Source organism: Megalobrama amblycephala, linkage group LG17 (genome assembly GCF_018812025.1).
Source record: "Megalobrama amblycephala isolate DHTTF-2021 linkage group LG17, ASM1881202v1, whole genome shotgun sequence".
Lineage (NCBI taxonomy): Eukaryota > Metazoa > Chordata > Actinopteri > Cypriniformes > Xenocyprididae > Megalobrama > Megalobrama amblycephala.
In genome coordinates this window covers 158,527-175,567 of record NC_063060.1, presented here as the reverse complement: position 1 = coordinate 175,567, position 17,041 = coordinate 158,527, and the positions used below count along the sequence as shown (strand labels likewise).

At 43.0% G+C, this 17,041-nt stretch overlaps 1 protein-coding gene across 29 annotated transcripts in view; it reads right to left on the bottom strand.

Moving 5' to 3' along the window:
* Nucleotides 1-17,041, bottom strand: part of ptprsb (protein tyrosine phosphatase receptor type Sb) — an 82,435-nt gene that overhangs the window by 20,894 nt on the left and 44,500 nt on the right. For 14 of the 29 annotated variants that reach the window (XM_048163535.1, XM_048163545.1, XM_048163538.1 and 11 more), the window contains 7 exons: nucleotides 16,871-16,882; nucleotides 11,361-11,630; nucleotides 10,230-10,811; nucleotides 9,728-9,864; nucleotides 9,443-9,587; nucleotides 4,162-4,473; nucleotides 2,808-3,001 (listed from right to left, as the gene is read on the bottom strand). In XM_048163535.1, the coding sequence (XP_048019492.1) occupies nucleotides 2,808-3,001; nucleotides 4,162-4,473; nucleotides 9,443-9,587; nucleotides 9,728-9,864; nucleotides 10,230-10,811; nucleotides 11,361-11,630; nucleotides 16,871-16,882 (1,652 nt within the window). The remainder of the gene's footprint in view (nucleotides 1-2,807; nucleotides 3,002-4,161; nucleotides 4,474-9,442; nucleotides 9,588-9,727; nucleotides 9,865-10,229; nucleotides 10,812-11,360; nucleotides 11,631-16,870; nucleotides 16,883-17,041) is intronic. The other 15 variants (XM_048163533.1, XM_048163541.1, XM_048163540.1 and 12 more) reach the window with 3 other exon arrangements.

The window sequence follows — 17,041 nt, the reverse complement described above, 5'->3', positions numbered from 1 at the left end:
TCTGATTCTGTGCGCTCACAATACTAACACTTTACTCCATCAATAACACACATTACTCCATCAATAACACACGCTACTCCATCAATAACACACACTACTCCATCAATAACACACTACTCCATCAATAACACACGCTACTCCATCAATAACACACGCTACTCCATCAATAACACACGCTACTCCATCAATAACACACACTACTCCATCAATAACACACGCTACTCCATCAATAACACACACTACTCCATCAATAACACACTACTCCATCAATAACACACACTACTCCATCAATAACACACGCTACTCCATCAATAACACACGCTACTCCATCAATAACACACACTACTCCATCAATAACACACTACTCCATCAATAACACACACTACTCCATCAATAACACACTACTCCATCAATAACACACACTACTCCATCAATAACACACGCTACTCCATCAATAACACACGCTACTCCATCAATAACACACTACTCCATCAATAACACACGCTACTCCATCAATAACACACGCTACTCCATCAATAACACACGCTACTCCATCAATAACACACACAACTCCATCAATAGCACACTACTCCATCAATAACACATGCTACTCCATCAATAACACACTACTCCATCAATAACACACTACTCCATCAATAACACACGCTACTCCATCAATAACACACTACTCCATCAATAACACACGCTACTCCATCAATAACACACGCTACTCCATCAATAACACACGCTACTCCATCAATAACACACACAACTCCATCAATAGCACACTACTCCATCAATAACACATGCTACTCCATCAATAACACACTACTCCATCAATAACACATGCTACTCCATCAATAACACACATTACTCCATCAATAACACACGCTACTCCATCAATAACACACTACTCCATCAATAACACACTACTCCATCAATAACACACGCTACTCCATCAATAACACACGCTACTCCATCAATAACACACTACTCCATCAATAACACACGCTACTCCATCAATAACACACGCTACTCCATCAATAACACACACAACTCCATCAATAGCACACTACTCCATCAATAACACACGCTACTCCATCAATAACACACTACTCCATCAATAACACATGCTACTCCATCAATAACACACATTACTCCATCAATAACACACGCTACTCCATCAATAACACACGCTACTCCATCAATAACACACGCTACTCCATCAATAGCACACGCTACTCCATCAATAGCACACTACTCCATCAATAACACACTACTCCATCAATAACACACTACTCCATCAATAACACACGCTACTCCTTCAATAACACACACTACTCCATCAATAACACACGCTACTCCTTCAATAACACACACTACTCCATCAATAACACACGCTACTCCATCAATAACACACGCTACTCCATCAATAACACACGCTACTCCATCAATAACACACTACTCCATCAATAACACACGCTATTCCATCAATAACACACTACTCCATCAATAACACACACTACTCCATCAATAACACACGCTACTCCATCAATAGCACACTACTCCATCAATAACACGCTACTCCATCAATAACACACGCTACTCCATCAATAACACACTACTCCATCAATAACACACACTACTCCATCAATAACACACTACTCCATCAATAACACACTACTCCATCAATAACACACGCTACTCCATCAATAACACACGCTACTCCATCAATAGCACACTACTCCATCAATAACACACGCTACTCCATCAATAACACACGCTACTCCATCAATAACACACGCTACTCCATCAATAAAACACGCTACTCCATCAATAACACACACAACTCCATCAATAGCACACTACTCCATCAATAACACACGCTACTCCTTCAATAACACACACTACTCCATCAATAACACACGCTACTCCTTCAATAACACACACTACTCCATCAATAACACACGCTACTCCATCAATAACACACGCTACTCCATCAATAACACACGCTACTCCATCAATAACACACACTACTCCATCAATAACACACTACTCCATCAATAACACACGCTACTCCATCAATAACACACTACTCCATCAATAACACACTACTCCATCAATAACACACACTACTCCATCAATAACACACTACTCCATCAATAACACACACTACTCCATCAATAACACACGCTACTCCATCAATAACACACGCTACTCCATCAATAACACACGCTACTCCATCAATAACACACACTACTCCATCAATAACACACGCTACTCCATCAATAACACACACTACTCCATCAATAACACACGCTACTCCATCAATAACACACACTACTCCATCAATAACACACGCTACTCCATCAATAACACACGCTACTCCATCAATAACACACGCTACTCCATCAATAACACACTACTCCATCAATAACACACACTACTCCATCAATAACACACACTACTCCATCAATAACACACGCTACTCCATCAATAACACACTACTCCATTAAAAAAAATGCTTATATTACATTTTGAAAAATGTCTTAATTTTAGGCAATATCATGATGATCCAAAGCCTGAAACTAAAGTTTTATGAAAGGCTGATGGTCACATGCATCCACAACTCACTTCACTTCTGTCACGTGACTCATGAGTGAAACAGGACACTGAATGAAAATTATTCACTGAGTGAATAAAGACACTAAAACTCCAAAACCACATCAAATATCATCTCCCAACAGCAATCCACCTTACTTTTCAAATAAGGTCAGTTTCAGGGTGTGTCGGGGTCGCGACCTCACCTGGGCATCGTCCAGCATCATGTCTTTGATGCGCGGCAGGCCTTGCGACTCCCCGTTCTCCATACGCGCATAGTGAACCTGGTAACCACGGATCTGCCCGTTCCGTTGCCCCGGCAACACGGAGTGCCACAACACTTTAACAGAGGTGCTGTTGAGGGGCTGGACGTCCACCTGACGGGGCGGAGCTCCGGGCACTACACACACACACACACACACACACACACACACACACACACACACACACACACACACACACAGTCATCTAAAACAATATTACTACTACTATTATTATAGTATTATTATAACATTTTCCTATTTAGTACTTTTCCAGTACAGACATTCTTAAATCAAGATACAAGAAAATGATTTAAAATATTGTCTTGTTTTCTGATAAATGTATGAAAATTAAGTGAGTTTGTGCTTAAAACAAGAACAAATATTGGCCAATGCAGTCAGAAAAAATCAAAGGAAAAATTAATTTTTCTGACTCCACTGGCAGATATTTGTTCTTGTTTGATCAAATTACATTAAAAAAACCTACTTTTCTCGGCTGGATAAAGCAAACCAGCGTCTCGCTAGTAAAGTTTTGATGGATGCAAAGTGTAATCAAGGTAAAGACGATTGCAGTGAAGTACAGGAATCGTACAGTAAAAGTGCTTATCACACATTGTCCTTTTTTTGGAAAGACATCTACATTTACATTGAAAAAAGCTTGCAGAAAATACAGTTTTGTGAGAATCACTCTTCATTATCTGATGGTTTACTCTGCTGGATATAGCAAATTATGACAAAATAAACACGTTAAACAAGATAAATGATATAATCTTAATTTCACAATAAGTATGCAATTAATCAGAATTAAAATATTTAATCTATTGACAGTCCTAATTAATTATATTATATTAATTTAGATATCTCTCAAACTCCTACTATATTACCTCCATAATTACAAGTCAATAATGATGATTATTATTTAGTTTGATTTTTCATGCCAAAACACTGATCTGAAGAACTTCTAATGAACTATCAAGAACTTTATTCATCTACAAAGAACCGCCTGAAGAACCTAAACAGACCTAAATGTTCTTGATTAGAAGAGGGATCTAATGCTGAACCACTAAAGAACCTCATTTATAGCTGAAATTACTGTTTCATAACTGACAAACTGAACTGAATTGATCTAAATAATGACTCTATTGTCTTTTTAGAGCTGCTTTACTGTAGAATTTCTCATATCTGATGAAGTTTGCGTCATTGATTCTGTTATTTTCTTGTTTGTTACTGTAAAGCTGCTTTGAGATGATCTGTACTGTAAAAAGCGCTGACTTGACTTCATGTGGAGGTGAGATTTTACCATCTTCATCAGTTCTGCATTCTACAGCTTGGCTCTGGGGTCCGTCGCCCTGCTCCGTCAGCGCCGCCACCGTGACGCGGTACGAGCTCCAGCGCCGCAGGCCCTTCAGGAGCGTCTGTCCCACATCCGGCTCCAGACGCAGCGTCTGCGGTGAGTCAAACCCGCCGGTGTCATCGCCGCTGACCTGATAATGCACCTCGTATCCGAGCGGCGCCGCATTCTGCTGCTCCTCCGGGGCCGGAGCCCAACTTACCGACAGCGAGGTGGAGCCGGCGGCGGAGCAGCGGACCTCGCGCGGAGGAGACGTGGGCTCTGACAGGAAGAGTGGAGGAGGAGGAGGAGCGGAAAAGAGTCGAAAATAAAACACAGAAAGGAAAGATAATTGAGGAACGTGGAGGAGGATGAAGCAACAGAAATAAGGCAAAAATAAATCAATACAACATAAAGACGAACGTAGAGGATGAGGCTACAAAAATAGTTTAGATGAAAACAGATCAATAAAACTAATTATGAAGCTCAAGTTACATTCAACTTAAAAGATAAATGATGCAAACAAAGGAAAAAAGAGGCAAAATGAAATGAAGGATGTGTTGATGCAGTGATGGAGGAATAAACCGTCTGTCTGTCAGAATCGGTCACAAAACAACCATCTGATCAACATATTGACCAGAACAGACAACCTAATTAAAGCACCGCCGAGCGTGTAACGGATAGCAGTGCTGTTGCCATGGAAACAAGGCTTGATGGATGGAGCGACGCATCGGTCCAGGATCAGAATTCCTGACCAGATGGTGACAGACAGTCCGACTGAATCCCACCGGGTTATTTAGGAGTTTATGAGGAGTTTCCTTCTGCACATACGAGACAAATGATCTTTAATTAGAAATCTGACGAGGGTTCTGCAGGAGAGGCTCTGTGTCTACGGCGGGTTACAGAGCGGTCTGAAAGAATAGAACAAACTGTTATAAAAGACACACTCGATGCCAAGAGTGTATATAAGGATAATTCATATTATTACTGACAGACTGTGAATGTGAACATGAGATCAGAGTCTTTACGTCTTTCTTCTCTCATCGTTCTTAGTTCTTCTGCTGTTCAGGTATAAAAGCATCCGTCCTCCTCCTTTCCTCACCTCGACTGTCTGATCACCCAACAAACGTCAATGTGATCATGTGCATCTGACACTGTCTCTGTTTGTGATGTTCCTCGTTTGGATACAAGCATCTGCTAAATTAATAAATGTCAGTCTGCTTGAAACAGTTTGGTTTCAATAACCCTCTAACGCCACAAAACATCTGGTGAATGTTCAGCAGCGGGAAACTAACCATTAGGTGAAACAACATAACTCAACCAACTGAGACATTCTGATGTTTATACTTGAGTGATATGAATGCTAAAGCAAAGGAAACCTGTCTGAGAATCACTAGACATGAGGACATTCAATTCGACTGGATGAAGATCTGATGGGAACAAAACAAACTGGAACCAAAAAATAAGCAATCAGTTTAGAAAATGCATGAAGAGAAGCTGATGTTGTAGAGTACATACCTGCTGCTGCGTACGGCACACGGACCTTCTGACCATCACACACACACACAAACACACACACACTCTCTCACACACTCATACACACACACACACACACACACTCTCTCACACACACTCACACTGACACACACACTCTTTCTCACGTACACTCACACTGACACACACACTCTCACTGACACACACACACACACACACACACAGTCGCCTTAAGCATTTTTCTGAGCTGAAGTCTCTGTTGAATATGAGCGTATAGAATTGTGGGTATTATCTGTCATTAATACTGCGGTTAATGCGCGGCTTTGGTCTCCGTCAGTGTAATTGACTAAAACCTTTCCAGCTGAACGGCACAACGAGAGCGGAGAGAGTTATTAAAGTAACAAGGGATCCGAGACGTTCTCAAAATCAGTCAAAGCGATAAGGTTCTCGGTTCCATGACCCTGTGACCAGTCTCTGTTCTCGCACACGCACACCCGTGTAACACAATAATTAAACTGACGTTAAATAATTTAATTAGCTTTATAGAATATGACATGTAAAAATGAACTGCGGATGTGTAGTTGCTTTCAAAAACCGTTATCTGCGCCGATGTTAGAGGAAGTGCGAGCGGATAATTGGGCTCATGTGTGTTTGTGCTGGACGCTCGAGATGATGATCGAGACGCTCGGACCTTCAGCACTACACACACACTGACATTACAGTAACATCCAAGCGCTGTATATCATACACTGCACATACGTGTGCTGAGGAGAGTGTGCTGCTGATCACATGCATCATTTTCACCTGCTGCACCAGAAAACAGCTGAAAACACACTAACGACTGCTCACAACACCTAAGAAAATACATAGCAACAGCCTGGAAACCACCCAGAATACCCTAGAAACTAACCACAACACCCTATTGCAACAACCTGTAATCTCTCAATACACCACAGCAAAACCCTCCACACTCCCTAACCCTACTAACACCCTAGCAACCACCTATAACTACACAAAACACCCTAATATTACCCACAATCCAATAGTAACCACTGCCAAACCCCTAATGACATACTAGAAACCACCAATAACCACTCAATACACCCTAGCAGCCACTCCCAAAACCCTAACACCCTAGCAACCACCTATCTATAACCACTCAATAACCCTAATAATACCCACAACCCCCTAGTAACCACTCCCAAACCCCTAATGACATACTAGAAACCACCAATAACCAGTCAATACACCCTAGCAGCCACTCCCAAAACCCTAACACCCTAGCAACCACCTATCTATAACCACCCAATAACCCTAATAATACCCACAACCCCCTAGTAACCACTCCCAAACCCCTAATGACATACTAGAAACCACCAATAACCACTCAATACACCCTAACAGATGCTGACAAAACCCTAAGACCTTAGCAACCACCCAATAACCCTAATAATGCCCACAACCCCCTAGTAACCACTGCCAAATACCTAATAGCACACTAAAAACCACCAATAACCACTCAATACACCCTATTAGCCACTCCCAAAACCCTAACATCCTAGCAACCACCTATAACCACCCAATACACCCTATAAAACACCCCAAACCCATAGTAACCACTCCCAAATCCCTAATAACATCCTAGAAACAACTATAACCACTCAATACACCCTATCAGCCACTCCCAAAACCCTAACACCCTAGCAACCACCTTTAACCACCCAATACACCCTATAAAATACCCAAAACCCCTAATAACCATGGCCAAATCCCTACTAACATACTAGAAACCACCAATAACCACTCAATACAGCCTATCAGCCACTCCCAAAACCCTAACACCCTAGCAACCACCTATCTATAACCACCCAATAACCCTAATAATACCCACAACCCCCTAGTAACCACTCCCAAACCCCTAATGACATACTAGAAACCACCAATAACCACTCAATACACCCTAACAGATGCTGACAAAACCCTAAGACCTTAGCAACCACCCAATAACCCTAATAATGCCCACAACTCCCTAGTAACCACTGCCAAATACCTAATAACATCCTAGAAACAACTATAACCATTTAATACACCTTATCAGCCACTCCCAAAACCCTAACACCCTAGCAACCACCTTTAACCACCCAATACACCCTATAAAATACCCAAAACCCCTAAAAACCATGGCCAAATCCCTACTAACATACTAGAAACCACCAATAACCACTCAATACAGCCTATCAGCCACTCCCAAAACCCTAACACCCTAGTAACCACTTATAACCACCCACAACCCCCTAGTAACCACTTCCAAATCCCTAATAACATACTAGAAACAACTATATCCACTCAATACAGCCTAGCAACATAACTCAGTGTATGTGCGTGAGAAGCAGCTCGAGCATCTCAGAGCTCAACCTCACAAGCTGTGGAAAATACCCCAAAGCGCACAAAAAACAGCCCAGAACACAGCAACAGAGCAACTTATACTCATACCGTTGCATCAGGTGAATTATGAAATAAATTATGAGACAGTTCTTTCTACAGATCCTGCCAACAAGAAGGTTTAGTGGAATAATGATAAGAGTCTTACGGTTGTCGACGTGCTCAGACTGCGGCTGTGGTTTGGTCATCCTCACTTACCGTTAACCATCCTGGAAAACACCAGCTTTAACACTGAAGAGCTCTGAACTGCTTGACATGTAAGAAGAACACTTCATCATCAACACAGACACAACAGTTACTATCACTTCATTTGGGTCTTGAGCTGAAAAGACACTGAACTGAAGGAGGAAGAGAAGAAAGAGGTAAAAAGGCAGAAATTAAAAACACAAATCCCATCCAGTCTGGTGGTGGCTTTGGCTTTTGCTTGTTTTTCAATAATCTCCTGGAAATACTTGTGGACATACACATCACACACACCAATGCATTTCTCAATGACAGCGATGGAAGGACGGACGGATGGAGGGAGGGAGGGAAGGATGAATAAACAGAATTGGGGAGGAATTCAACCGGTTGTGCCACTTTTGTGCCTAAAAACATCCTTTCCACTAACCACCGATCCAATTTAACCAGGTGTATCTGCACAGGAGTATTTAAATGTCATTCTGTTCAGCACAAACACGCCTCATGACTGTGTAAATTATAGCTTCATAAACATCAGCACTATTTGGTAAGCACTAGCAGGTGGTAGACGGAATTTGCTGTTTGTGAACATTTACTTCTGATCACGGCAGCAGATGAGAGAAGCAGTTTCTGGATCAGTGCTGGAGTGACCAGTAAAGTGCTTGTTTGCGCCATTATCTGATCAAATAAAGCGTGTGCAAATGAACGACACTATCAGCACGTGACATTCACTCTCATTGAATTCCCCCCACAGCACTGACAGCCATGATGCAACTAGTTTGTTGCGCTTCAGCTTCCTCTCTGAAAGTGCGACCGAGTAAAGAAACCACAGATTAAACATCCAGTCGGGGAGATTCATCCTCTGCACCAGCCCTGCCTCTTCCCATCCAGACCAACAGCCTACAGGAACCGTCAAGGTCTAGCACTGTTCTAGAGTCACAGGTCTGATGTGGGTGGAGAAACAGAGCAAGCTTTGGTGCAGAGAGCTGTTACTGCGTCATACACTGTAAGAAACGTCTCGTCAGGTAAAATGTGCTTCATGTGCAAACAACACCTCAATCATCGACTGGTTCTCAGTCAGATAGGACGGAGTATTTTTAAGGACAGTGAGGTGGACTGAGGGTCTCACACATACTTGCTTGCGCCGTGCGTTGGTTGATCTCGTTGGTGAACGCTCCGATGCCTTTGTTGGAAACGGCAGCCAGAGAGAAGGTGTATTCGGTGTTGGCGCGCAGACCCTCCACCACATATGACGTCCTGGGCTCAAAATTCCTCTTCTCCTGTTTGTTAGAAAGATCAAAGACGCTTTCAACACAATGCCTTTGAAAACATCACCATTATTCCATTATCATTTCAGAAGTTGATGCCAATATTCCTCAAATGTCACGATTTGTAGTCCTTGAGTGGAGAATGTTCTCACCTGAACGCCGAGATCTGGAGATTTGTAGATGAGTTCGTAGGCTTTCACGGGCTCTTTGGAGTACGCAGGTTCCCAGGTCAACTCCACGCTGGTGTCGGTCACTTTACCAACCTGGAACTTCCCCGGCTGCCCAGGAACTAAAACGCAGATCAGAAACACATTAGAAACCTGTTCACTAATAAGGGACCTGATAATGAAGCGACACTAAAGGAACAGTGCAGAAATGTTTTGCTGGTACTATGATTGATTTCAGTGACGCTTCATTCAAGAGTCGCGTGTGAATGAATGCAGTCACAGGAACGTGTTACGGTGAGATCACATTTACTGGTGCTCTGCGAAATCCAGTGCCAAACGAATTCCAACAGAAAACTACGATAGAAAGCGGCTTCTGTGTGAGCGATGCTTTATACAGAACATCGCTACACTATTTTTTGCATGTGAAATCTTCAATCTGCAAGAGTTGATTTTCTTTGACTCAATCGCATGTTTTTCTACAACTCACCTCCAGGTCTCACTTTGACGTGAACGGGATCAGAGAAGGGTCCATCTCCCACAGATGTGAACGCCAGCACGCGTATGGTGTACGTCTCGGACGGCACGAGGCTGTGGATGGTCGTAATCATGCTGTCCTGAACGTTGTGGATCTGCCAGTTGCTCATTGGCTGCGAAGGATCCATGGTGTAATACACTCGATAGCCCTTGATCAAACCGTTGGGCTCCTCCGGCTCGTCCCAGCGCACCATCACTGCGTTCTGGGATATGATGCGCGCCTGGATGTTCCGCGGCGGGCTGGCGGGGGCTTGCTCTCCAGTTCGAGCTTCCACCTTGTTGCTGGACGGACCCTGGCCGATGGTGTTGACGGCGGAAACGCGGATCTCGTACTCAGTGTTGGGGTAGAGGCCACCGATGCTGTAACGGGTGGTGGTGATGGAGTCCACCGTCTCGTACTTGCTGTCTGGGGATTTGGCGCGGTACTGGATGATGTAATAGGAAACGGGGTCAGGGTTACCAGAGTCCCAGGTGATGGTGACGCTGGTGGGGGTCGTCTCCGTGACGATGGGGGTACCAGGAGCTCTGGGTAAAGCTGCAGATAGAGAGAGAGAGAGGACAACTGCATTGCTCAAAGGTTGATCTCTCCTCAGGAGATTCTCAGACTACATCTACATTAATACAAATAGATTTGAATCTCAATGCAAAGATATCTGAAGATATTTCCAATGCACAAAATGGGCTGCACTCAGAAAGTCTGGAAACTCATGATGCTCTTTCCATTTACTTTTGGGGAAGATTTGCAAATGGGAATAACAAAAGCTCACTTTGTGTCCACACATGTTAAGAACCATTCCTTACTTCATTCGACAGGGCAAAATTAGAAAGTCTTTCCATCGACCCAACATCATTCTCTAAAATCTGGAAGACTATCATTACGTTCACATTCTGTAACTGGATTTGGCTGATCAATCCTTTCCACCTGTGGCACTGAATACCTTCCTATTTTATCTACGTTTGCACATTTTAGCACATTTTCTATTTCCTTTTCATTATTAATTCCACTTTGTCCGATATTTCTCCCACTCTGTATGCATCATAAAAAAAAAGTCATGATTATTGATAAGAAAAACTCTTTCCTTACACTTAACAATAACTTGCGCCACGGCCTCAATGATTCCCAAGCTGCTCATGGCGACGCAGGTGTAGTTGGCCGACTCTCGCACGCCGTTCAGCTCTAGAACGTTACGTCCCACGGGCATCTCGTCCTCCGGCGTCAGGTCCTCCGAATTGAGCATCCACTTCACGTAGGGCATCGGAGAGCCGACGGCGACGCAGGTGATGTTCACGCTCCCGCCTGGCATGATCTCGTGGCTGGTGGGAAGGATGGTGAAGCGAGGGGGAACGCGGCGCACTGGAGCACAAAGAGAAGGAAACAGAGGACAACGAGGTAACAATGACAGCAAATGGACATTCTGAGGAGAGCTTCATATTCAAGCTGGCAATACATCATTACAGCTAAAAGGACAAGTTGCTAAATATAAGCGCTGACTAGCAGATGGAACGGAATAATAATGTGTTCAGGAGCTGGAGAATCTGAATTCAAGCTAAAGGTCAGAGCCATGTTTTCTTACAAACTGACTAACGTGCCCATTTCTACAGGCATGTCTCTCAGGTCACAGAAATTTCAGCGAGGATGAAAAACCCAACCGAGAAGAGCAACGCTAAACACAGACGCTTCTGCCGAGGCGCCTCTGTTCTCATTCTGAGCTCAGCTGGGAGGCAGAGAAACTGCAATGATGCATATTTATTAAAACCCGCTCCGTTGGAATGAGCTTTACTTCCCGTCCGAGCCCCCTCGGTATCCCATAAGCCTTTAGAAACCGAAATGAGATTGTGCTGCCTTCAGGGACCCAATGAAGCCTTTTCAAGCTCTGTGATCAATAGCTGCAGATATCGACTTTATAGACCGGCGCTGGAAGGCAGGTGTTCGATTCAGGCTGGTTTCATCCACCAGCGTATCAAAGGGGAAGGCGTGACCGAGAGAGCCTGACTGCAACGCTTGCATGCCTGAACACGCCACAAACCAACGCTTGAAGGGAGATCACCGGAACACCGCGGCCAACACATACAGCAAATGTTCAGCACACGTGAACTTAACAGGGTGAAACATTTCAAGTCAATATGGTAATTAGCGTCTGACGTGCGCTGCACTAAATAGGCAATACAGTCAGACTGACTGAATCTAGTCCAGTGCTTCTCAACTGGCTCTGCTTCAGGACATAGATTAAAGTTTACTATTCTAACCATTATATATTATTAGCTGAATTGTGTAATTTGCATTCAGCATTGTGTTTATTTGTCAGACCTGCAATTCACCAGTGGAGACGCACTGATCTAATGTGTGTGTGTGTGTGTGTGTGTGTGTGACAGTGAGTGTGGCGCTACATTCTAGGACAAATCAGATTCTTCTGCAGCAGAAACTGTTGTTCCGGAGGGAAATACTGCATTTACTCCTGGAAGATCTACATCTGACTGAGGAAATAAATAAATAAAAGAGACAGCAAGCAAATGTGAGAAACGATGGAAGTTATGCTAATCCACTCAGTTACTGTGGAGCGCTGCCAACCCGCATCCAGAAACAGAGATGAAATGCAGGAGAGAGAGAGAGAGAGAATGTGTTAGAGAGATAAAAGAAAGAGAGACACACTAAGAACTACAGCTTTCTGAAATTCTTAGAGGTGTCGTGAAATCAGCAGGTCATCGCCAGATTAAAAACATACAGTGAATCAAAGAGCCGTGAAGCTCAACCCTGCAGACAGAGAGAGAGAGAGAGAGAGAGAGAGAGAGAGAGAGAGATGAGATGGACAGAAACAAAGAACCAGGGCAACAGGAAACACTCGGAAACCAGAGATACTGAATCTTCAAACGCTGATGTCTGCGAACATGCACAACTCACCATCACCTTGGATGGTTGCCATGGTGACACTATATGGTGTACTGAGTGGTTGCTAGGGTGTTGCTATGCAGAAGCTGGGGTGTTGAATGTGTTGTAGAGTGTTGCTATGCATTCATCATTCATCTGTGGAGCAATGACTTAAAGAGACAGTTCACCCAAAAATGATCAATCTGTCATAACAAGATATTATTTTGAGAAATATCAAAGTTTTCCACAGAGGAAAGTGTTTGAACAACATGAGGGTGAGTAAATGATGACAGAATGATCATTTCTGGCTGAACAATCCATTTAACAAATAAATCTCATTATTGGCCTTCAGCACGAGACTGATCCGAGTGCTCATAGAATAAGAAAAATGTTGAGTTGCATTTAATATAACAATGAAATAACGATTAAAGGAGGGCAGCAGTTCAATCAAGAGCTGTGATTCAGCGAGGCGTCTAATTCACATCAACAGAAGTGAGAAACTCAAACATCTGAAGCCCAGGTTCTTGTTTCTTCTGCTTTAGAGATGACTAAAGGAGATCCGTAAGTCTGAGCAAAGCTCTCGGATGCCGGGGCTTACGGGGATTCAACACACGGGATCAAGTTCTAAAATCTACGACTTCAGCAAAGAGGGAAAAATCCACCTGAATAAAACTACAACTGCATCGGATCAGCTCTTCTCTTTCATCAAACTCTGACAGAGATAAGATCAGTTTTTATTGGCAGATTAAAATGTTTATCTACAAGAAAATGTGCAAATGTAAAAGTGAATTCAAGCATTGACCAAAGACACCCAGAATTGGACACACTACATTTAAAATCTACACAGTTAATCAGAGGTTAATGCGGGTTAGTTCATGCGTTCATGCGACTGTCGGCATGCGACGGCAGTAACGTGCAAATAAAAACACAGGTGCATCATGCACAAAAACAGCTGGATTCAGTATGAGTTGTTACACTGTTCTTCCTCAGTGTTTCTGTCTGGTTTTCCAGCACAAATATTCTTAAATCAAGACTGGAGAAGAGAAATGACTGAAGATATTAAGCCAAAAATGTGTCAAAATGACTCCACTGGCAGATATTTAATGCATCTTGATTTAAGAACGTTTAGATATTTGTGCTGGAAAACAAGACAGAGACACTGAGGAAGAAATCGATGGGTTACTGATGAGGAAAAATCCTGCTATTTCCTGGTCATGACTGAACCGGTCAGATCAGTGCTGAACCGGTTCAGATTGAAACGGGTGAATATTTGAATTCAAATGACCTTCTACGAGCGTCTATTGTGCAGAAATCACTTTGCGGCTCTTAAAAGCTTGGGCTTCCAGCGAGACGGGAACAATAACCTTGGGTGGTAACAGCACATTTGATCTATGCAACAATAGGGACCGCTCAATTGGATTTGCCGTTGTTAGTCGGGCCCATTACAATGAATTATCTCAAACGCAATCTTTCCTCTCGCTGAAAGGAGAAGCGGAGGCACGGCGGATCGACTTACAGTCCTGCGCACACATAAGCAGACGCCGCATAGAAACATCGGCGGGACGAAATGACATCATCCTGTAATTGCTCATGTGTCAATTAAACACGGAGGCTGGAATGCGACGGTTCAGATTTAGTCTCTGAATCACATCTGTGAGACGCGGAGGATGTGTCTCTGTCTTTCTTCTCCTCCTCCAGAGAAGGCTGTCATGAGCGCCGCCGCCGCGTGTCACTCACGATCTTTCCCACAGTTGATTTGACTTTCAACAGTTTTCCAGGAGCGGAAACGGCGCGAACGCTTCATCACGGTGACAGAATGAAAATAGGCCACTCTCTGATGACAAACAGACTTTTCCTAAAAAAACCTAAAACACTGCGTTAAAACAGACGAGACTTCATGCAGCTCATGCGCAAGCAGCGAGAGAAAATGACAAAGACAGACAAAACAAAGAGACCGTGAACAACTGCGAACAACTCTGACATCACGCTGGGCTCATGAAGCCTTATAAACTCTGGTGCGGGATTGATTACGAGAGCACAGGTGATCAGGATTCTGATTCTGATCCCGTCACGCTGTGAACGGCTGCTTTCACAGTTTCTCTCCTTATGGGGAATTATCATTATACTTAGACGGTTTACTTAAATGTGTTTGTTTGTGAACATTCAGCAAAGACTTCACTTGATTAATATACATGAGCCAAAACATTTCAGTGACGACGTCAGCTCTACACTGCAAAAACTCTGTTCTTCCTCAGTGTTTCTGTCTTGTTTTCCAGCACAAATATCTAAACACTCTTAAATCAAGATACATTTACTGGAGAAGAGAAATGACTGAAGATATTAAGCCAAAAATGTGTCAAAATGAAGTGAGTTTGTGTTAAAAACAAGAACAAATATCTGCCAATGGAGTCAGAAAAATAATCTCTTTGTTTTCTCTTTGAATCAAGTTATATATTTGTTGTTGTTTTTAACACAAACTCACTTCATTTTTATTCAGTTCAATTCAATTCACATTTATTTGTTTCAAAGCAGCTTTACAGAGATTGCATGTCAACGTCACAATTTAAAGAATGCAGTTTGCAAATAATGTAATAATTTAGGCAATAAATTTACAATCACTGTTATCAGTTTAACTGAAGGTAGAAGCAATGAGCTCCTGGAAAAATGAATTAAATTATAACAATAATTAGGATATATAGAAATTTGGGAATGTGCATGTATCATTTTTTTACTTCATATCTTCAGTCATTTCTTTTCTCCAGTAAATGTATCTTGATTTAAGGATGTTTAGATATTTGTGCTGGAAAACAAGACAGAAACAGTTTTTTTGCTGTAGTTTTACAACAGATATTAGTCGTAACTGAGCGGTGGCAAAACAACCAACATGAACTGATCAACACAAAATTAGCCAGAATGAGTTTAGTGAGTTTCCAATTCAATCCAGATCAATGTGACACTGATGCACAAAAAGACACCATTTGCTCGTTTTTTCCACTATCAATAGCGGCCCAGAAATGATCTGATGGATCCCATGAACGCCTGAATCATCAGATGAAGATCAGTGTGTTTGAATGTATGAAGTCAGTTTTATAATCAATGACTCTTGTGTTGACGTTCATCAATCTAACACAAGAGTGCACAGAAACGTTCTGATCATGTGACGTTTGACTGACGGCTATTGATGAGGAGCAGCCAAATCAGCGCTACGATAAAAGTGCTGCTTTGGAGCGATCGATCGAAGCCGATTCTCTGAGGAAAGCACGTCCGTCACTGGAGCGAGCGCCGCACACACACACACACACACACACACACATGCAGATGGATGCAAAGACAGGAGCGAGCAGGTACACAGACAGACAGACAGACAGACAGACAGACAGACTGACGCATCACGAGCGATTACAGCACAGAGCACGGGAGACACGACAGCCAATCACAACGCTGCGCCGTTCAGGCATGCAACCGTCCTCATGCAGACGCTCAGTAATTTCCAATTGCTGGGTTTCCATGGCAACGCGTGCAGAGAGACAGAGAGAGGGCCTTCCGAGCGGAAGGTTTGCAAACAAGATCCCACAATGCAACACACGAGACTGACATGACCCTCATCTACATTAGACTAGTGTTTACTGCCATCTTGAACACTGTTTACTGCTTGACTGACATTTATTTCTCTGTCTTTAAATGCCAAACAAAAGAAAAGAGAGCAAATAAACAGAAAACACACCAACCTTCTCGCAGCTCTGAGGGTGTAAGGGGGTTTGAGATGGAAAGCAGAGAGAAAACCAGGGAAACACACAGAGAGAGTAAAAAGGCCACTGCAACCATGGTGATCTGCCACAGTCTCAGCTCATTCATTCAGCTCAGAGTGTGTTTGTGTGGCAGAATTATTCATATACAGT